Genomic DNA, 22,225 nt, shown 5'->3' with positions numbered 1-22,225 from the left:
AACATACATGGCAACTCGTAAGCTGGCACGAGGTGTTAAACCCGTGTTATAACGACTGTCGTTTTCCGGCCACGCGAGGATAAAGTAAGTTACATTCATTCATTCATTCATTCAAATCCGATTTTCCAAGAATTTAGTAACATGACACATTTGGATCCTGTAGATTGGGCTAAAGGTTTTTTAAAATTTTTATGTACTTGTTTTATTTCGTTGCACACCTGGAGCCTTTTCATATAAAGACACCAAAAATGATAACACAACAATAAGTGAATTTAGAGTCGTTAAAATAATATTAATAAATATACTTATATGAATAAATGTAACTATCATGTGGTAAATATTACATCTTGTATTAAATATGCTGTTTGTTTAAAAATTTTTGTGAATTGGTAATTTACACAAAAACATTTGAACTGTTTGTAAAATAATAAGTGCATTCTGGTGTTTAAAAAATATCTTTGCATTAAATTTTAGATCTATGATCGAATTCTGTCAATATCTTCAAGAGAAGGTGAAACAATAGACTTAATTCAACCTGTGTTAGCTGAGGGTAATGTAGAAGTATGGTTGCAACATTTGCTTAACAAATCACAAATGTCGGTACATAGTATCATACGTACAGCATACATGGCAATACAAGATCCCAGCTTTATGCTTATTGACTTTTTGAACACATTTCCTGGACAGGTATAGTGCGACCAAATTATAACTAACATAATAGTCAAATTTACATAAGTTTGTGAATAAATATTCATTCTACATAAAATAAAACTGTTATTTTTCATTTTTTTCTTTTTGCTTTTTAATTGTTATTAAACTTTATGAACTGTTGCTGCCAGGCAAAATGTAAATACAAAACAGCTTTACCCTTATTTATTTTCTAAAGTAATGCTTTGACAACTTATGTAAGTTGCCATCATTAGGGTTATTCACCTGAATGGTTAAAATGATGCCACAAAAATATATTGTCAGAAAACCACTTTTACATTTGAATATGATTCGTATTATCAATTTTTAAATGTCAAAAACACAGGTTGGTGTTCTTGGGTTGCAACTTTTATGGACACGTGACGCAACAGAAGCTCTTGCGAACGCAAAGTTCGATCGAAAGATTATGCAAACGACCAACCAAGTTTTCCTTGCTTTGCTAAACAATCTCATTGAAATGACAACAAAAGAACTGAGTAAAGCAGAGCGAACAAAATATGAAACACTTATCACTATTCATGTTCATCAGAGAGATATATTTGACGACTTGGTAAATCAAATATGGCGTACAATATTATATTATAAGAAGCTTGTTTTAAACAAACAATAGCCTGTACTTAATGTAAACGAAAGATGGATGCTGCTAAACGTGTGTGGCAAGATACTTAATGCTGTTTTAATCCTTTGGTTACTAATGGGCTGTCCAAACTTCCACTTATGTAGAAAATGGGACTTAAACCTTACAAGGTGCATACAACATTTTACAAACAGGACAAATATGTGTATGAGGCAACAGTATATGGTGTATTGGTGTGTAATATGATAACAGTGTTAAAACCTCGAATTATCCTCGTTACTCAAGTGACAATAAATCTCTCCAAATGTCCAAATTATCAGCCAGATATAAAAAATGTAAAAAACATTTTTCATGGTTAGTAAGCTGGTAAGAAGTGTATGAAACGGAACACTCATGTTTAACGACTGTTGTTTTCCAGCCACGCAAGGATAAAGCAAGTTACTCAAAAAATATATGTCCAGGAATACTTTTTTAAAATTTTTCTTTATTGTTCCATCTCAGGTGAAACTTCATATTAAAAGTCCCGCTGACTTTGAGTGGCAGAAACAATGTCGATTCTATTTTGACGAGGACCGAGATAAAACTGTTACCTCAATCACTGATGTGAACTTTGAATATCAAAATGAGTTTCTTGGTTGCACAGAAAGACTTGTCATCACACCTCTAACTGATAGGTTTGTATTTCATCTATTGGTGTTTTGAATGAATGTAGCTTGCTTTATCTTGTGTGGCCTGAAAACGACAGTTTTTATAACAGGAGTGTTCTGTTTTATACACCTTGTGCTAGTTTACGAGTTAAAAAGAATGTTACTTCCCTTTTTTCTTTGGGGGGAGGGAATTTTTTATGTATGGTTGACGATTTAGACAATCCATTTATGACCACTGGGTTGGAGTAATTTAGTGTCTTGCCTAAGGAAACATATGCCCACAATGATAGCACCAACGAGCATTGAACCCATTCCTTTTGGGTTAGAGGCATGCGCTCCAACCAACTGTGCCACGCCAGCGGATTTATATTGATTATTTTCAGATGTTACATAACGCTTGCTCAAGCGCTTGGTATGAGCATGGGTGGCTCACCTGCAGGACCAGCGGGCACGGGTAAAACAGAGACAACTAAAGACATGGGAAAGGCGTTGGGAAAATATGTTGTTGTGTTCAACTGTTCTGATCAAATGGACTTCAGGGGTCTTGGAAGAATATTCAAAGGTATTTTATGTCAACAATTAAAAAATAATATAAACCCCCAAAAAAATTCTGTACAAGTTGTATGTATAATATTTTTACTTGATAAAATTTGATCAACATTATTGTGCTCAATAACTTAATTACCAGGATATTTATTGTCTAACTATCACAAAGTTATAAGGGGTTCCGTATACAATTTATTTTAAAGTTTGTGAAGCTTTGGTCATTATAACACAGGTGTCACATTTAATACACCTTATGCCTACCTACATGTTACCACGCATTTCAGTTTGTAAGAAAAAGTAAGTTACATACATTACATACAACGACTACTATTAACTGTTTGGTTAAAGCAATGACTATTAAGTGTCTTGCCCAAAGGTATACACGCCAACAAAAGTGACAACATTGAATCTTGAACACAGTATCGTCTGGTTATGAGGCAAATAAGCCTTATAGCTAAATTTCAATCTGAATACAAAGCTCATTAGCTACATGTCACTATAGGTTTAGCACAATCTGGTTCATGGGGATGCTTTGATGAATTCAATCGAATTGAGCTCCCAGTATTATCAGTGGCTGCTCAACAAATTGCTGTCGTGCTTCAGTGTAAGAAAGAAAGGAAAAAGCGATTTATATTCACAGATGGTGATGAAGTGGGTGGTTATGTATAATATTATAATAATAACTTTATTTGTCTCTTCGTTTACGGTAGTGAACTTTAAAAATATTTTAAACGAAAAGACAGGAAATAGCGACAAAACAACAGTTGTTAAAACATTTTACAGTTAAAAACATACTTACATTTAACTGGAAGAAAATTAGCGTGGTCGCTACACCTAGCAGAGCCATTTATGTTTATTTATTATTAAGTTTAACTTCCAATAGAAGTAAAAGTGTGCGTATAGAAGTAAAAGTGTGCGTTTTGATCTTAAACTATAAATTTGTCAAGAATAAGTTGAAGTGCAGCTACTAACACAAAAATATTAAACCATTTTTTAGCAAGATAAAAAAACTTATAAAAGCGCATATGATAGTTAGGTACTATGGAAATATAGGTGTAAGTAAATTTGGCTTTCAATTATTCTCTACCAGGTGAAAATGAATCCAGAGTTTGGTATTTTTCTCACAATGAACCCTGGTTATGCTGGAAGACAAGAATTGCCCGAAAATCTCAAAATTCATTTTCGAAATGTTGCAATGATGGTTCCCGACAGACAGATAATTATTCGGTAAATGTTCCATATTCAATATTATATGATTACTTATTTATCATCTTGTTTATTAACTCAAAAGGTATATCACTGGTATCTTACGCTATGCAACAGCTTTCCTCTTATTTGAATAAATGAATGAATGTAACTTACTTTATCTTCGCTTGGCGGGAAAACTTTAGTTGTTATAGCATGGATGTTTTGTTTCATACACCTCATGCTAGCCTATGAGTTACCACTAATGTAACTTTGTGAGTGATTGGTTTTATTGGATTTGTTTATGTATAGCTGACAGTTCAGACAACTCATTAGTGACCACTGGGTTGGAGCAATTGCAGTTAAGTGTCTTGCCCAAGAACACATATGCCCCCAAATGGTCGCAGCATTAAGCATCAAACCTAGTAATCTCTGGTTACAAATCCTGTTTTCCCTGGCTAGTCTTATCAACAGTTTTTGAAATTTACATATTTAAAAACAAATCTTCTGCAGAGTAAAGTTGGCAGCTGTTGGATTCATTGACAACATAGTTCTTGCAAGGAAGTTTTATATACTTTACACATTGTGTGAAGAACAACTTACTAAGCAGGTAATACCTAATGTTAATTATTATGATTATTCTTCTCCTGTTGCTTTTAATTTACTCTTTTGATAAAATATTAACAATTAGTAGATATATATACCTTAAAGGGGCATACCAACGAAAAAAAAAGTTTCTAAAATACTAAGGTAAATTCAAATTTTATTTCTGATTTGGTATAATAAATGCTTCTTCTTCAAGAATATATAAAAAAATTGTACAACATAGACTTTATTATGTTTTAATTTTTCGATTGAACGTAGGTACATACCAGATTATGGTGACTCAGCATATTTTTATACCGAATGTTCAACACGAAAAAATGAATTTGCGGTTTTAAAACTCATTTTTTCAAAAGCTGTTTTATCATTTAAAACTTTGATGGTAGCTTTAGATCACATTTGAGCATATCTATCAATACATAAATTTTGATTTTTCGTTGGTATGTCCCTTTAATAAAGTCTCGCCATATGACAGACAAAGTGTGGTCACAATAATGCTCATTTTTATAAGCTGTTTTAAAAATTATTCTATTTTCTGTTTCAGCCATTTCAAAATATTTTTTTAAGTCATTTAAAAAATTATTTAATTTAAGGTCTTTAGTTAAAAAACTTTTTGATTGCTTAACATGAATAAACTGTATGTAAAATTTATCTAAACATATAAACAATTACTAACAGGCATAATATAATTCGAAATATTTTAAAGCAATATACGAATATTATTATCACATCATAGGTTCATTATGATTTTGGATTGCGCAATATTCTCTCGGTTCTTCGGACACTTGGTGCCGCCAAACGAGCAAATCCGAACGACACAGAAAACATGACAGTGATGCGAGTTCTTCGCGATATGAATCTTTCAAAGTTGATCGACGAAGATGAACCTTTGTTTTTATCACTTATCGGAGATCTGTTTCCAGGTATTTTGTTGAATGACTACAACGTTTTTTTCCCACGTGATGGGGCAAAGACAGTCAATATAACACATGTGTTTTGTTTCATACAACTCGTGTACCTTTACGTTACGATTTACCACGCATGTAACTTCGTCGGTGAAAATTTTGGAAGATTTTTTTTGTATTGTATGTCTGATAATTTAGACAACCCATGAAACCACTGGGTTGGAGCAATTACACTTATATGTCTTGTCCATGAACACACCAACAGTGGGAGAAGTATCAAGTCCTGTACCCCTAAATTCTGTGCTTTCTTTCCTACTAGCTTGGGCCAGGTACTGTTGGTTAGTCAGGTGATACAAGCTTGCACCTTAAATTGCGACTTTAAATGATCAGTTTTAAATTTATGTAAGTGGTTAGCGTGCTTGCCTCCAACCCAGAGGTAATGGGTTTAATGCTTGTTGCTGCTACCATTGTGGGCGTATGTGTCCTTGGGCAAGACACTTAACGTCAATTGCTCCAACTCGGTGTTCACTAATGGGTTGTCCAAATTATCAGACATACATAAAAAAATAAGCAAAATGAAAAAAATTACCTACAAAGTTAAATACATGACAACTCGTCAGCTGGCCAGGGTATATAAACACCTGTGTTATAAATACTGTTGTTTTCTAGCCAAGCAAGATTAAAGCAAGTTATATTCATAACCTCATATACCATACAAAGTTTAATATTCCTTATATTAATACTTAGGTATAAACTTGGATAAAGGAGGTTATGTAGATTTGGAAGCAGCCATCAAACATCGGGTTAATGAAGCTGGGTTGGTTCACCATCAACCGTGGGTGCTTAAAGTTATTCAGTTGTTTGAAACACAACGTGTTAGACATGGTATGATGGCACTAGGTCCAAGTGGAGGAGGGAAAACTGCATGCATACATGTGCTTATGAAAGCTATGACAGGTATTTAGATAATCAATATGTTTGAATATTATTATCCTTTACCATGTTATACACATGTTCAACATTTTATACATATATAGTTTAGTAATTTATTCTTGTATTGAGTACCTGACTGCTTTCGAAAAATCATGAAACAGTTTTGTATAATGACTGAATTACTTTGTACAACGGACAATAAAAACAAATATTCAGTGTGAAAAAAAACATATAAATTATTGTACATTAGATCATTTTCAATATTAATTTTTTTACAAATTTTTGATCTATTTTTGTAAAGGTTTATTCTTTTTATACTGTGACAGAACAGAACGTCAAAATAGTTGAAACATATGTTTTGCCAATTGGCAATACAGGATACTGAGTAGCAACAGTTTATAAAATACACTTATTCTTAAAACAGATTGTGGAGAACCACACAGGGAAATGCGAATGAACCCGAAAGCCATTACGGCACCTCAGATGTTTGGTAGACTTGATGTTGCTACAAATGATTGGACGGATGGAATATTCAGCACGTTGTGGCGACGAACACTTCGTTCTAAGAAGGGTGAACATGTGTGGCTTGTACTTGATGGTCCAGTGGATACAATTTGGATTGAAAACTTAAACAGGTAAAACACTGATGTTGGTAATCACTTCTTGCATGGTGGAACAACTTAGAGTTAGAATAATAATAATAATTAATTTTATTTTTTATTAACTTATTAATTAACAGAACTTTATGTTTTTTCAACATGTGTAAAAAGACCTAAATAACATGATAAATGTTAACATATAATTCATACAGTGTGTTGGATGACAACAAGACATTGACCCTTGCCAATGGTGATCGAATACCTATGGCACCAAACTGTAAAGTCATATTTGAACCACACAACATTGATAATGCATCTCCTGCAACTGTGTCAAGGAATGGAATGGTTTTCATGAGTTCTTCAGTTTTAGATTGGAGTCCAATATTACAAGCTTGGCTTAAAACAAGAACCAGCCATGAGAGTAACGTGAGTTTCCATAAACTGTTTGAGTTTGTAATACTTTCTTTTAAAAAAACTTTTTTTTCTTGATACAGTCCACCTATTTATTTTATAATTACATATTTCAATACCAGTTTTATTATTGCAATATTTCATTTCAGGTTATTCAGTTATTGTTTGAACGTTGCTTCAGTATTGTATACAGATATGCGATTCAAAATCTTCATTTCAAGATGGAAATACTGGAAGCATTTGTGATCAGACAGTGTATTGGTAAGAATGATAACTTTAAGGGTGTTTTAACAACTGTTGTTTTTTCGCTATAACTTGTCTTTTCGTTAAAAAAATTCTAAATCTTCGCTACTGTAATCGAAGATACAAATAAAGTTATTAATAATATTACGACAATAATGATTCATTGAAAGGTGTTTTATTGCTCACTATAAATGATGCGTTGATAAATAAATAGTTGTTTACCAAATATCTATGGGTTTAAGGTTTGTTACTGCTACCATTATGGGTGTATGTGTCATTTGGCAATACACTACAGGGGAAATATTCACCCATCAAGTTATATACGTGTTGATTAGTAAGTGGGCACGAGGTGTATGAAATAGAACACCTGTGTTATAACGACTTTCGTTGCCTCTTCACATAACAATTTACATTCATTTAACTTCATTCACTTTATATTCATTTACAAGTAATTAAATATGCAACTTTGTGAGCATTTTTTGTTTTGAATGTTCCATTTGTATATGTATGTTCCATTTGTATAACCCATTAGTGATTATGGGTTGGAGCAATTGTCGTTCTGTGTCTTAAGGACACATACTCCTGTCTGATTGACAGAGATTCTTCTGTTGGTATTAGCATCGTGTATTGAACCTGGTATACGAATATTGAAGCAAGAGCTTTTCACTGCTACCATTGTGGGCAGATCTGTCCTTGGTCACTAATGGCTTGTCCAAGCTAACAGCCTCACAATTAAAAAAATGCTCTCCCAAAAAAATAATCAACCACAAAGTAACATACTTGGTAACTCGTAAGCTGGCACAAGGTGTATGAAACAGAACACCCATGTTATAACGACTGTTGTTTCCCAGCCACGCAAGGATGAAGTAAGTTACATTCATTCATTCATTCAACCACTGTGTAGACTTAGGGTATGATGTTTTAAATATAATTAGTTGATTCTATAAGTTTATTGTTCTAGTTCTCATGGATGGGATGATTCAAAAGAAAGATTCATCAAAAGATCATTTGAACAAAATCTTTGTCTTCACAATAATGTGGAGCATCGGTGCTTTGTTGGAGTTGGATGATAGAAGGAAATTACAAGATTTTCTTATTGGTGAAAAATCTTTTTTTGTTAATTTAAGTAGTCTAATTAAGTGTATAAAACGGAAATAAACATTGTTATACAGTGATTATTTAATTATCTTTACTTTTGTCAATTTGTTTTTTAAATTGTCTTTATTTCGTTAAAACAAGTAATTTTTGTGAGACTTATTCGTTTAATATAGACCATGAGACCATGCGTTAGTTTTAGTGTATAAAATAAATCAAATATATCTATTCTGGAAAACTTATTACATTGGTATACCGGTTGACTTTATAAAGAGTTTTCATTTGAATAAATGCATTCTTTTATGTGTAAAATTCCAAATGAATATGCATGTCATACGGTGGCAGAAATATCTATAATAATAAAGTTGCATGAACTATTTATATAACTACTTGTGCATTTTAATAATGTTCACCTTTAAAAAGTTGTTGTTTGTTTTTTGGAAGAATGCACACATATATTAAATTATAATTTGAAATATGTTGAACAGAAACTGAAGGTTTAGAATTGGATATTCCACACGTGGATGGAAGTGGTGAATTCACAATATTTGATTATATGGTGAATAACGATGGCGAATGGGTACATTGGTCAAGCAGAGTATCAGGTAAGTGTTATAAGTACTGATGCTAAAGTTGCTATTAAACAACCATAACATTTTAGGTGAATTCTCATTAACTATTTGATTTTTCCATGAATCTTAATGTTTGTATGGTTATTTAAATATATGGTAATGACATATATATATAACTACTAAAGTCTATTAAAAACTATGGTATCACCCCCAAAAAACATTAAAAAATGTGATTTCACTTCAAGAGTACATCTACCCAAGTGATTCAACACCTGAATATGGATCTATACTTGTTCCCAATGTTGATAATGTTCGAGCTGATTATTTGATATCTATTTGTGCCAAGCAAGGAAAAGGTGTCTTACTTATTGGAGAACAGGTAGGTCAAGAATTTGGTCAATTTTACTTTTATATAGTAGGGTGGGGAAAGACAGGACATGTTTAGCACATAATATCGAAATATTCTGATCAAGTTTTAAACATTTATCAACGATCTACTGGAGTCGTGAGGATACAGTTTTATAATTCTTCAAATAATTCTTGTTTACTAGCAAAAATATATAGATTAATTTCGGCTTTTGGAGAGTGTGTATTTTTTTGGGTCATCTATAAACCAGTTACCTGTAGTGCAAATTGTTAAAGCGTAACTACAAGTGCTAAAACTTAACAACGCAGATGTTATGTCTCTGGATGCTCCACTTATCACTTTGTTGTATTTGTAAAGTATATAAGCATATTATTTACAAATTAAGTAAATAATAATAAAATAATTCATTACCAACAGGGCACAGCAAAGACAGTGATAGTAAAAGGGGTGATGTCAAGTTATAACTCAGATAATCATTTATCAAAAAACATGAACTTTTCAAGTGCTACAACGCCCATGATGTTCCAGGTACAAAATAAAATTTCTTTATAGTTTTTTGGAAAATAACATTACTTTATTAAGTTACAACGATTATGGTAACTTAGATGTACATTATATGCATAAATGAAAATAAGTAGAGTAGAAGTAAAAAATTTAATCTTAATGTTCATGAGACATGAGATTACAAAACACATACTGTTACATTTTTTTATAAATAAGTAGAGAATGTTTGGTCACACATATTACTCATATAATTTAAGAAACTTTATGCTGAAGGATAAATAGATTTAAACCAATGTTTCCCAACCCATGGTATCTTTTCACTTTAAGCATTTGTATATTTAATCAATATTAATATATAAGGTGTAGCGACCACGCTTATTTTCTTCCAATTAATGAAAATATGTTTTCAACTGTAAGCGTGTTTTAACAACTGTTGTTTTCTCGCTATATCCTTTTTTTTAGTTTCAAATATTTTTTAATCTTTGCTACCGTAATCGAAGAGACAAATAAAAGCTATTATTATCATAATATTACATGAGTTTCTTGATAGAGAACAATTGAAAGTTATGTTGAGAAGCGAATGGGAAGCACTTATGGACCTCCTGCTGGTAAGAAAATGACGGTGTTTATTGATGATGTTAACATGCCCATTATCAATGAATGGGGAGACCAGGTAATGCAACATTTATGATTCAATTTATTTTGTACCTACAGAAAGTTTAATAAGAATCTGGTGCTTCGAAAAAAACAGACAAAAGTCAAGTCCCACTATTTGTTGTACTAGAAATATATATTTCGCCTAAAATTTCATAACACCAGATCCTTATCATATTTTACTAAACAAGAATCGTTCAATTATATGAGCATCAGATCAGGGTAAGATTTGTGGAATTTATTTCAATTTACAGAAAGTATAGTGATAAAATGTATGAAGCTTACACATAATGTTCAACATGGCACACCTCCATTATAACTCTTGTCAAATCAAAATAAATAAGTGATCAGTATTTTAATATTGCATTAGCACTTTAGTTCTATTTTCACATATTTAAAAAAAAAATTAAAGAAAATTTGAAACTTAAGATTCCGAAAACAGTTTAATGCCAATGCCAACAATATTCTCCTCATACTTAAATCCTTTGCGCACACTTTTGTTTGTATTGGAAGTTTAATTTGATAATAATTAAACATAAATGGCTGGTTTGTCTGCTAGGTGTAGCGACCACACTTATTTTCTTTCAATTAAATGTAAATATGTTTTAACTGTAAGCATGTTTTAAAACCTGTTGTTTTTTTGCTATATCCTGTCTTTTCGTTTAAATTTTTTTTAAGCTATCGCTTTCGTAAAAGTAACAAATAAATTTGTTATATATTACTATTAGAACCCTCAAGGCCCTACATTATAGAATAAATTGCTGGTAGTCATATTACTATAATAATTATTAGCCGAAAGCACATAAATTGGATTAACAATTTTAAAAACATATTTGATCAAAATGTTGCAGATTACAAACGAAATTGTTCGTCAATTATTGGAAACTGGTGGATTTTACAACTTAGATAAACCTGGTGATTTTACTAACATTGTTGATATGCAGGTAATCTTTTCATTCTATATAAATAATAATGCTTTGCTTATTGTTGCATAAAATATAACATATTATTTGTTTAACATACTTATTGAATATTGGACAACATTAAAAAATAATAATATTGAGACTACCAAGTTTAGTTCAGTGTTATTATTTCAACAAAACTGAGGAATTTATTCGCGCATCAAATGTCTGTGCCAGCCTGTAAATTGAAAAACTAATTTATCAATTTAATAATTCACATTTAGTTTATTGCTGCAATGATCCATCCTGGTGGGGGGAGAAACGATATTCCTCAACGGTTGAAACGACAGTTTGTAATATTTAACTGCACACTTCCATCAAATTCATCTATGGATAAAATATTTGGCGTCATCGGTCGTGGACATTATTGCACTGGAAGAGGATTTTCGGTAAATTTGTTTTATATCTAATAAGAAAATTCAATTACTTTTGTTGCGTGCCAGGGCAACAACAGTAGTTATAACACAGGTGTTCTGTTTTATACTCCTTGTGCCAGCTTACCAGTTACCATGTATGTAATTTTGGGAGATATTCTTTATCATAAATTGAAGCAAATACCATTAGTGTCTTGCCTAAGGAAACACATGTCCACAATAAATATAACTTGCTTTATCCTTGCTAGCCTGAAAACGACAGTCGTTATAACACTAGTCTTTTGTTTCATACACCATAGCCAGTCAACCAGTTACTACATGTGTAACTTTGTGGGTAATTTTGTTTAGGTTTTTTATTTTTTAATTTAATTTTTGCAGTACTGTCTGGGTTATTGACAGACGCATCCTTTTTTTATAAATAAACTTTATTGAAAACTAAAACCTTTGTTAAAATGTCACAGCCCAAAGGTTGAGAAGATCTTTGTCATGGTTTAGGGATTGTCTACTTTAAATTCCTGATGTTAAATTGATGTAAAATTATATATTTTTTTATTTATTAGAACGAAGTTCGGGAATTACTGCAGGAACTTGTTCCTCTAACAAGAAAACTTTGGCAAATTACGAAAACCAAAATGTTACCAACACCAGCAAAGTTTCATTATGTTTTTAATCTGAGAGATCTAAGTCGAATATGGCAGGTAAGAAATATTTAGCTACAAAGTAACTTTTATTTTCTAGGAAGAAAGAACACATTATTAAAGTTTACAAAGAAATAGGAATGGCTGCTACCATGACATACAGTTTTCATGTAACACAATGTATATTTATATAAGATGTTGCTGTCAAGCAGAATATAAATCCAAAAAAGTTTTTAGGGATGCATGTTTATTACCAACGCTTCAATGTCGTATTCAGACTGTCTGTACAGAGGAACTATAATTACAATCAATAAATTTACCAGAAGAACTTTTATATACAGAAAAAAAGATAGAAATTAAAGATAACTCACGTTAAAATCAAGCACCAGAAAAATTTAAAAACAAACCACCAAAATTTATTTAATGACACTATTGATAACCTATTTAAGAAAAATATCACATAAAAAGTGTTGCGGCTAAACAAGTTAAAAGAGCTAAACGAGTCATTGAGTTAAAAGGAAGTAATTAATTAAACAAATTAATATGTCAATAAATTCGATAGATATGTAAGAATGTAAACAAACAAAAGTTGAATGAAATATTTATTGTTTATCTTGTCCTACTCATGTGTTTCATTTATAAATAAATCATTTTTAATTTTTTTTTAATGTTTTTCAATAAATTTAACACCCTATACAGGGAATGTTAAATTCCATCAGTGAAGTTGTTGATAGCAAGTTTAAGTTGCTACAACTGTGGAAACATGAATGTACACGAGTTATTGCTGATAGATTCACAAACCAAACTGACAGAGATTGGTGAGTTATCATGTATTGATTTGTAAACATTTCGTTATCTTCACTTATTTGATTTCATATAGAAACTTTTCTTAGATATAACACATGTGTTTTACTGCTTCTTATTTGTTAGGGCTTCATTCACCTTGTAGGCTATTCAAAGAATTTTAATTTTCTGACAGGTTTTATATTGTTTTTAAGTTTAAAATCCCGATTAATGGTTTCTGTAGTTTCATTGGCAAGGAATAGTTTGACATGGTTATCACATTAGAGTTGTTTTGAATAAATAAATGTAACTTACTTTATCCTTGCGTGGTCGGAAAATGACAGTTGTTATAACACGGGTGTAAACACACACAACATGCCAATAATGGTTGGGTCGTTAAGCCTTGAAGTGAAGAATAAAGGTGCTAACATTTGACATGACAATAATTTTTTACAATAGCCTATTGTAACAAACACTATTGTAATAAAAGTAAATACTAAACCTTTCTTTTAATTTTTTCATCCTTTTTTCTTTTTTTTCTTCTTTTTTTTAAATTTTCACTTTGTGTTGTGTTAGGTTTGATAAAACTTTGAAGTCAGTTGGTGTAAGTGAATTGGGAGATGGTTGTTCAGCAATGTTGGACGGTGAACCTTATTTTGTTGACTTTCTGCGTGAACCTCCGGAACCAACAGGAGACGAACCGGATGATTTCGATTTCTCGGCTCCAAAAGTTTACGATCCAATTCCTTCATTTGATTTCCTGCAAGAAAAATTAACTGGGTAAGTTAATATGGCTTGTTTTGCGTTAGGTTTGTGAAGTTCAACATTATGTTTTAGTATTTAGATTGTGCTGTGTGTGGGTTTAGCAGTCACTTTTATTCAATACTTTAATTTTACTCAAGTAGTGTTTACCTGCAAGTAGTGTTTTACCTGTGTGTATAACCGCTGTTGTTTTGTTGCTAATTTCCTTCTCTTTGTTGAATTAAACAATTAACCTGATTTTCGCTACTGTATGCAAACAAATTATGTTATATGTATTTTTATGCATAATATTATATGCAAGGTATCTCAACAATCAACGTCAAAAACTGTAATTCCTACATGCATGCCATAAATTTAAATCTGACAAAAAAGTGGATTAGAGAATATATATAGGCCAAAGTGTTTTGAATAAAAAGTAAAATGTCATGAACGAAAACCCTGGCTTTGTAAATCCTTTGTAATGTGTGTTTATGCAGTGTTTATTGTGTCATAACAAGTTTATTAATATTGAAGGTACATGGAACAAATGAATGAAACTATCAGAGGTTCAAAAATGGATCTCGTGTTTTTCCGTGATGCAATGATTCACCTGATCAAAATATCTCGAATAATTGCAACTCCTCGTGGAAATGCTTTGTTGGTTGGAGTTGGAGGTAGAACATTTAATTTATAACAACTGTCCTGCCAACTTTATTTCTTTTGTTTTGCCATACATTTTAAGTGGCATTTATCAGCATTTAAAAATTGTGTAAATTTAGATTATAAGTTGAAATACTTGTGCAAAGTTAAATTCAATTTAAATGATTTTTTATAAAGCCATGATATTACTTTTTAAAACCGTTGTTATTGTTGGATTGAAATACTAAATTAATATTTCTGTAATAATACCTTTATTTGTTTCTTCCATTACGGTAGCGAAGATTTAGCAATATTTTTAACGAAAAGACAGGGTATAGCGAAAAAAACAACAGTTGTTAAAACATGTTTACTTTTAGCTGGAAGAAATTAAATGTGGTTCCTACACCCAGCAGACAATATTTGATTGGGCAGTAAGTCTTATAATACAAAAAAACAAACTCTAATTTTCACTCAGGTTCGGGAAAACAAAGTTTAACAAAGTTAGCTTCATTTATATCCGGGTATTCAACTTTTCAAATCACATTGTCACGATCATACAATGCAAGCAACTTATTGGATGATTTGAAGATATTGTATAAGACTACTGGAGTCCAGGTAAAATTTATCTGTATTAATTAAAGTGAAATAATGGTTATAACTTGATAATGGTGATGGTTTATATACACAACTCAGACTAATAATGTAGACATGGTACATGGTATTGCACATCATATGTTGGTGTGTAGCTTCGTATATGGGAGCTTTTGTGTGTGTAGCTTTGTATCTTGCACCTGCTTACACCAATCATGATTTTTTGGCGGATAATTTTTGATTTGGATAGCTAATTGGGGACACTGAGTTAATGTATGTTACCATGGGCAAGAAACTTAAATAATATTAACCCTAATTAAGCAGTAAATTGTCTGGCGTGGTGGCTTAGTACTTTGGGCGCCTGCATCGTAACCAATGTGCCCCCCGGTTCGATGCTTGACGATGATAATAATATTGATTTGGCATATATGGTCTTGGACAAGACACTTAAAGGATTGCTCCAACCCAGCGAGCACTAATGGTGCGAAACGTGTCTGACTGCGATGCCCGTGTCATTGCACAGGTTGCATTATTGACTTAAAAATAGGCTTTTCCGGTGTTAAGGTAATGGGCCAAATCTAACTTAAATCCCAAGTTTTTGTACTAATACTCCATGTTAGAATAAATCAAATCCTCATTCTTATACCAATAATAACATAGTGATCAAAACCATGTTTATATTTATATCAGATGATTCCACTTTACAGGGCAAGGGGTTAACTTTCATTTTCACGGATAATGAAATAAAAGAAGAATCCTTTCTTGAATATCTCAATAATATTCTCTCTTCGGGGGAAGTACCCAACCTATTTGCTCGGGATGAAATGGATGAAATTCTTCAAGTAAAAAAATCTTCATTTCATTTTATGTGTATAACTTATGAATATCATTAAGAAACAAGAAATTATCACAAATTATTTTTTTTACATTAAAGGGCAAAGATCAAAGACTATAATTTTAAAATTGTTTTTTTTTTATAAAAAAAAAAAATGATTTGTTCATTTAAAAACATTTTGTTTAAAAATATGATTCATGATGCTTAGATTCTCACATAGTTGGATTCACACAATGTAAGTGTGTTTAAGTGTCACAACTTTTAACATAGCTTTTCCATGTTTTACCAGTTAGCGACCATTATTTTGCTAATAGAACATGTCTATTTTTTGTTAATTTGTATGCTTTATGTTGTCTTGATCCAGAGATAGGTAATTAATTTAATTTATCCAACCAGCAATTGATCCCTGTGATGAAAAAAGAGTTTCCACGACGACCACCGACCAACGAAGAACTTTACGATTATTTTATGTCAAGAATTCGCAAGAATTTGCATGTGGTCTTATGTTTTTCACCAGTTGGTGAGTGATATTTTGAACAATGTTTGGGTTTTAATGTTTTTTTATAAGATGGTTCCCACATTGCATACTTTTTTCATACTTTTTTATAATATATAGGCTTTAATTATTTTTTTATAAAAAAATGGTAATTTTTTTTCAGTTTTCATGTTCAGTTTTATACACCTTATACCAGCTTATGAGTTACCACATCTTTAACTTTCGTGGTTATGTTTTTTTAAAAGTTTTGTTCGCCTGACAGTTTGGACAACCTATTAAGAATACATATGCCCAGCAATAAAACCTGTAACTTTTTGTCCAGAAACTTGGTTTATCCACTCTACCACAGCACATGATAGTGTTTGTGTAAGTTCCTATAGTAGTCAGATTGTCACTTTAAAAAAATTCACTAATATTTATATGCAGGTGAAAAGTTCAGAAATCGTTCTTTAAAGTTCCCTGCCCTAATATCGGGTTGTACCATGGATTGGTTTCGTAGATGGCCAAAGGACGCTCTGATTGCCGTGTCAACTAATTTCCTCAACTCCTACCAGATCAAATGTTCACCTGAAGTAAAGAAACAAGTAAGATCACTTTTTATTATTTCCTGTTGTTTAGAAATGTATTTTAATAATAATAAGTGATTTGGAAAAATTTTAAACGAAAAGTCAGGATATTGTTCAAAATGAATTTATTGCCGACAAATCAAATTAGGAACTTGTGAATCCTTTACAATTTCATTGACAATTCTCGGCCTATTAAAAATAAATAGTCGGTAAAAAATGACCACAGCGGGTTACACTTCAAGTGAGTTGTCAGGTTTATTTCAGAGACTGTTTTGATTTTTAAAACTTTGTTGATACCTTCAAATCACAATTGAGCATCACTATCTTTATACATATTTTGATTTTTCATTGGGTATGCTCTTTTACAATATAACAAACCAACTGTATACCCTATTGGATTTCTGTTATCGTGTCAAATTACGTTTACCAATTGCTTGCCTAAGTTTTAAAGCCTGAAGCCATATTAAAAAACTCATTTGGGTAAAAATGTAGAATTCCAAAATAATAATTTTCACTTAACATCCAGGTACAAGAAGCCATGGGTTCATACCATGATGGGGTTGCAGTCAACTGCACTAACTATTTCCAAAGATTCCGAAGATCTACTCATGTTACACCCAAGTCATATCTTTCATTCATTCAGGCAAGTCAACACATCAAATTACAACATTAGTTTTTTATAGTAGGATGGGGGAAGTTGGGACACATTTTTATTTTATTTTCTTGTCCCATTTGGTAGTAAACATTTAAAAGAAATAAAAACCTTATTCTCACAACTCTCATATAAATCTGTGATAAATTCTTAAAACACGATCAGGATATTTGGATGTTATGTGCTGAAGGTGTCCCATCTTGCCCCATTCTACTATGTATAACATTAGGATTGAACTATTTTATTCTTCTGTTGCGACACAACAACAGTCGTTTTTTCTGTTGCGACGCAACAACAGTCCGCTTATCAGTTACCACTCATTTACACTCATGAGCGATTTATTTTATTGAAACTTTTTTTTGTATGGCTGATAATTTGGATTGCCCAAAATCAACCACTAGGTGGAACAATTGAGATTAAGAGTATTACCTAGACAATTTAAAGTTTTATCCTCGGCAAAATACAAAATAATTACCCATTAGTTTCATACTTGATCAATCACAAAGATTAAGGTGTATGAAGACACCATAGATGTTTTACGCAATATGCCGCATACCTGGCTTATGTGAGCAGAAATAAGTGATAACAACAATTCTATAATCTTGGCTGTTTTACACAGGGATATAAAAAGTTGTACAGTTTAAAGCAGCAGCAACTAAATGAGCAGGCAGCTAGAATGCAGCTTGGACTTGAAAAACTACAGGAAGCTGGTCAGTCGGTGGCAGTATTGAGTGAGGAACTCGTCATAAAAGAAAAAGAGTTGGAAGTGGCAAATGAACGAGCCCAGAAAATACTGGAGGAGGTCGGTAACAAATATTTATCGTTTGGGTTAATTTATATGAAAAGTGTTATCCTGACATTACACATCCAACATAATATTATGTTGGATGAGTAGCGACTCCCAAACTTCAACCCCCGGACTAGCAGGGTTTGGTGGTGTGGAAAACAGCTTTGTTTTTTTGTAATTTTGTTTTGAAAAACTAAAATCCAATTTAATGGACTAGAGTTCTATTATTTTTACGCATTTTGTAATGTTCTAAAAATAAAGTAAGTTTAGTCTGTGAGTGAACTGCTTGCTATTTAAATAGGTTTGTTAATTGTTATTGTAACAAAAAACACCCATGGCCTACTTAATGTGTTTTGGGTAGGACTTGGAACATCTTAATTTTTGTTTGTTGTGATTTCTAAGGCCTAATTATATATGACGTCATGGGTTAAGAAAGTGGCAGCTTCTTCAACTTTTTACATTTCTGGACAAATTTAAATTAAATTTTACAAGTGTAGTAAAGTGTTTTTCGGTGCTAGTTAGTTCATATAATTTTGTTGCAAAGTATCATACATTGAGCAAGATTTTGTTATTTAATGAAAACTTGTTAATGTTTGCTTTTGACATGTTTATATAATCGCTGCTAACGAAAAAAGGGTAGATGGTTATCAAACTATTAGTTCACAATTGACAATTGACATATAAATTTCTTGGAAACCTGTCATGGTAAAACTTTTCAGGTTACCCACCAAGCTCAAGCAGCAGAACGAGTCAAACAAGAAGTTCAAAAAGTTAAAGATAAAGCTCAATCTATTGTTGATGTGATTGCTGTAGATAAAGCAGCTGCTGAAGTTAAGTTACAAGATGCTAAACCTGCATTAGAAATGGCTGAAGCTGCATTAAAGACAATTCAACCTGCAGACATTGCAACAGTTAGAAGGTAATGTGAGAAACATAAATTTTGCAAAAAAAACAGTTTTAACAATTTTTTTATATGTTTGGTTTTGTATTATATTAAGTAAATAATTAAGATGTATTACATCTTTAGTTTTTCAGTTTAGTTGAAAAAACATTTTTAAAAAGTCTATCTGTATAAGTATTTTTTTTTTATTCTTTATGAGTGAGGTCAAGGACCTGAAATTTAGGCCAGATTTGGGCCATTACCCCAACACCCGGAAAGGCCATTTAAGTTTAAAACACAATCAGAATATTTTGATATTAAAAGGTGTCCCATTTTTCCCTACCTTGCTACACAAAATAGATTAATAATTCCATTCACAACTTCATTAACATTCCATTACAGACTTGCCCATCCACCCCATCTTATCCAGCGAATCATGGATTGTGTTCTTATTTTATTTCAACGTCGACTTGACACAGTGACTCCTGACCCCGAAAAATCCACTTTCATTCGTCCCTCATGGAGCGAGTCTATGAAAATGATGACCGAATCAGGATTTCTAAATAATCTGCAAAATTTTAACAAAGATTCAATAAATGATGAGGTAATTTAAATTTTTTATATCGCGTGTTTATTTGAAGATAGATATCTAACTTATCTTATTCAACAAGTGGATGTGTATTACATAACATAAAAGCCATATTAAAACTGCAATTTTGTTACGTAAGATTGATTTTCAATTTTTGGTAATTTTAGGAGACAGTTGCTAATTATCAACCACGCTTTTTTTCTTCCAACTAAATGTAGATATGTTTTAAACTGTAAGCATGTTTTAACAACTGTTGTTTTGTCGCTATATCCTGTTTTTTTTGTTTAAAATATTTCTAAATCTTTGCTACTGGAATTGAGAATAACAAAGAATATTAAACTATTTTTAGGTTGTTGAGTTGATGAAGCCATATTTCGATGCACCTGATTACAACCTTGATGTTGCACGGCGTGTGTGTGGCAATGTTGCTGGTTTGTGTTCATGGACAACCGCTATGGCAAACTTCTATGTAATTAACAAGGAAGTTTTACCTTTGAAAGCAAATCTGGCAGTTCAGGTAAACTTAGTAATTATTATTTATCAAATCATTTTTGTGCTTACTAACTTTGCAGCTTCAATGAGTTAGTAAAAATACTTAAAATATTAAAATTGATATTGCCTAGATTTTGTCCTGGTCAAATCAACTCACTGTGTTTACTGTATGTTGTGTTTAACAACCATGCTTTTTAAGCTATACTTTTTATATCTTTTATCTAATGTCTCAGTTTCATGGGTAAGTCCAGTCTCTGTGTGTTTTTATATTAATATGAACTTCATTATCAAAAAGTAAACAAATTTATTTCATGTTTTACCCAAGCGATTGCTAACCATAAATAACCATATATTTGAATGAATAAATGTAACTAAAATTATGAGTTGCACATCTTTTTAAATGATGAGTTTCAGTAAAAAACTATTTATTATCAAAATACTTTGAATTAACAGGAGTCATTGTATAATAATGCAATGATGGCTTTAAAGAAGGCTGAAGCGGAATTAGATGAAAAAAATCGTGAACTTGCAGTTGTACAAGCTCGTTATGACGCAGCAATGAAAGAAAAACAGGTTTTTTTATTAATCTAAAAATGAACATTGTATTTTTTAGAAGGACATTTTTTAAAAATATTTGTTTAAAGAAGTTTAACTGGATTGTGTGTTTTATTAACTGCACAAGCATAATAAAGTGACTTTAAACTTTACTAAAAAACGTTTAGAAGGAACTTACGGATTTTTCTCATAATTTATACATCACACAAACACAGGATCTGGCAGCAAGCGCTGAGCAATGCAGGAGGAAGATGCAAACTGCTTCGTCACTTATCAGTGTCTTGGGAGGAGAGAAGGAAAGATGGACAGATCAAAGTCGTGAGTTCACAGCACAATCCAGAAGATTAGTTGGTGACGTTCTCATGGCAACAGCATTCCTATCATATGCTGGTCCATTTAACCAGGAGTTTCGTAATGTGTTACTACAAGGTGGGTCTATTTGTATTTATTTGTTAATTTTTTTGGCGCCGATGTAAAATCATAATTCCTTCTTATGTCCCACAAGTTTTTGGTTTATATTAAAGATTTTTTGTGTATGTACTTTCACATATTGCTTGGTGGTTGTGTTTGGATTATATTGTATTGTAGCTTCTTACTTTATCTTCGTGTGGCCGGGAAATGATCGTCGTTTAACACAAGTGTTTTGTTTCATACACCTCACAGCTTACGAGTTGTTTATGTCCAACTCGGTACATGGACCAGGAGAAGTCTGTTTAATGTAGCTGACAGTGGTGTATTATTGGTTTGGCTTTCAAACTACACTATTAAATATATTTAACATAAAACATGACCTAAAAAAACATCTCATTTAATATGCTATTATAGAACAGATCAATTATAATAAAGGCATGTGGTATAACAGCAAAACAACACTCATTAATGCTACATAGACTTGTTTAAACCTGGTTACCCTTTTATGTAATGTGTATTTATGCCAACTTTTCCTACAATTATGGAATAATTTGTTTTAAAAAATTAGTTACAATTCAGTTGGTGGGCTTAATAGCGTTATTAACCAATAGTTATCTGTATAGTTTTCACCCAACTGTGTGTTAAGTACAGTTGTCTCTACATTGGTTTTTGATCTTTGTTATCG

At 31.8% G+C, this 22,225-nt stretch overlaps 1 protein-coding gene and 1 long non-coding RNA gene across 5 annotated transcripts in view; one reads left to right on the top strand and one right to left on the bottom strand.

Annotated features, from left to right (window-relative positions):
• Nucleotides 1-22,225, top strand: part of LOC100184836 (dynein heavy chain 5, axonemal) — a 56,747-nt gene that overhangs the window by 23,166 nt on the left and 11,356 nt on the right. For all 4 annotated transcript variants that reach the window (XM_018815505.2, XM_018815506.2, XM_018815508.2 and 1 more), the window contains exons 34-67: nt 475-687; nt 1,034-1,258; nt 1,787-1,959; nt 2,316-2,494; nt 2,981-3,129; nt 3,569-3,705; nt 4,177-4,273; nt 5,003-5,189; nt 5,919-6,128; nt 6,529-6,739; nt 6,916-7,129; nt 7,264-7,375; nt 8,319-8,456; nt 8,941-9,057; nt 9,270-9,403; nt 9,809-9,919; nt 10,446-10,568; nt 11,401-11,493; nt 11,736-11,900; nt 12,446-12,583; nt 13,223-13,341; nt 13,883-14,086; nt 14,582-14,721; nt 15,162-15,301; nt 15,985-16,119; nt 16,509-16,632; nt 17,035-17,192; nt 17,701-17,817; nt 18,446-18,628; nt 19,333-19,532; nt 19,896-20,097; nt 20,432-20,599; nt 21,028-21,147; nt 21,345-21,558. In XM_018815505.2, the coding sequence (XP_018671050.2) occupies nt 475-687; nt 1,034-1,258; nt 1,787-1,959; nt 2,316-2,494; nt 2,981-3,129; nt 3,569-3,705; nt 4,177-4,273; nt 5,003-5,189; nt 5,919-6,128; nt 6,529-6,739; nt 6,916-7,129; nt 7,264-7,375; nt 8,319-8,456; nt 8,941-9,057; nt 9,270-9,403; nt 9,809-9,919; nt 10,446-10,568; nt 11,401-11,493; nt 11,736-11,900; nt 12,446-12,583; nt 13,223-13,341; nt 13,883-14,086; nt 14,582-14,721; nt 15,162-15,301; nt 15,985-16,119; nt 16,509-16,632; nt 17,035-17,192; nt 17,701-17,817; nt 18,446-18,628; nt 19,333-19,532; nt 19,896-20,097; nt 20,432-20,599; nt 21,028-21,147; nt 21,345-21,558 (5,350 nt within the window). The remainder of the gene's footprint in view (nt 1-474; nt 688-1,033; nt 1,259-1,786; nt 1,960-2,315; nt 2,495-2,980; nt 3,130-3,568; nt 3,706-4,176; nt 4,274-5,002; nt 5,190-5,918; nt 6,129-6,528; nt 6,740-6,915; nt 7,130-7,263; nt 7,376-8,318; nt 8,457-8,940; nt 9,058-9,269; nt 9,404-9,808; nt 9,920-10,445; nt 10,569-11,400; nt 11,494-11,735; nt 11,901-12,445; nt 12,584-13,222; nt 13,342-13,882; nt 14,087-14,581; nt 14,722-15,161; nt 15,302-15,984; nt 16,120-16,508; nt 16,633-17,034; nt 17,193-17,700; nt 17,818-18,445; nt 18,629-19,332; nt 19,533-19,895; nt 20,098-20,431; nt 20,600-21,027; nt 21,148-21,344; nt 21,559-22,225) is intronic.
• On the bottom strand, nt 4,443-21,897 carry LOC113475016. Its single transcript, XR_003396756.1, has 3 exons — nt 21,887-21,897; nt 11,085-11,092; nt 4,443-4,548 (listed from the first exon to the last, which is right to left on the bottom strand). It is a non-coding gene; the product is annotated as an uncharacterized LOC113475016 (long non-coding RNA).

Source organism: Ciona intestinalis, unplaced genomic scaffold (assembly GCF_000224145.3).
Source record: "Ciona intestinalis unplaced genomic scaffold, KH HT000078.1, whole genome shotgun sequence".
NCBI classification, from domain to species: Eukaryota; Metazoa; Chordata; class Ascidiacea; order Phlebobranchia; family Cionidae; genus Ciona; species Ciona intestinalis.
Note: the sequence above shows the minus strand (reverse complement) of the source record. Positions and strands in the feature narration are given on the sequence as shown.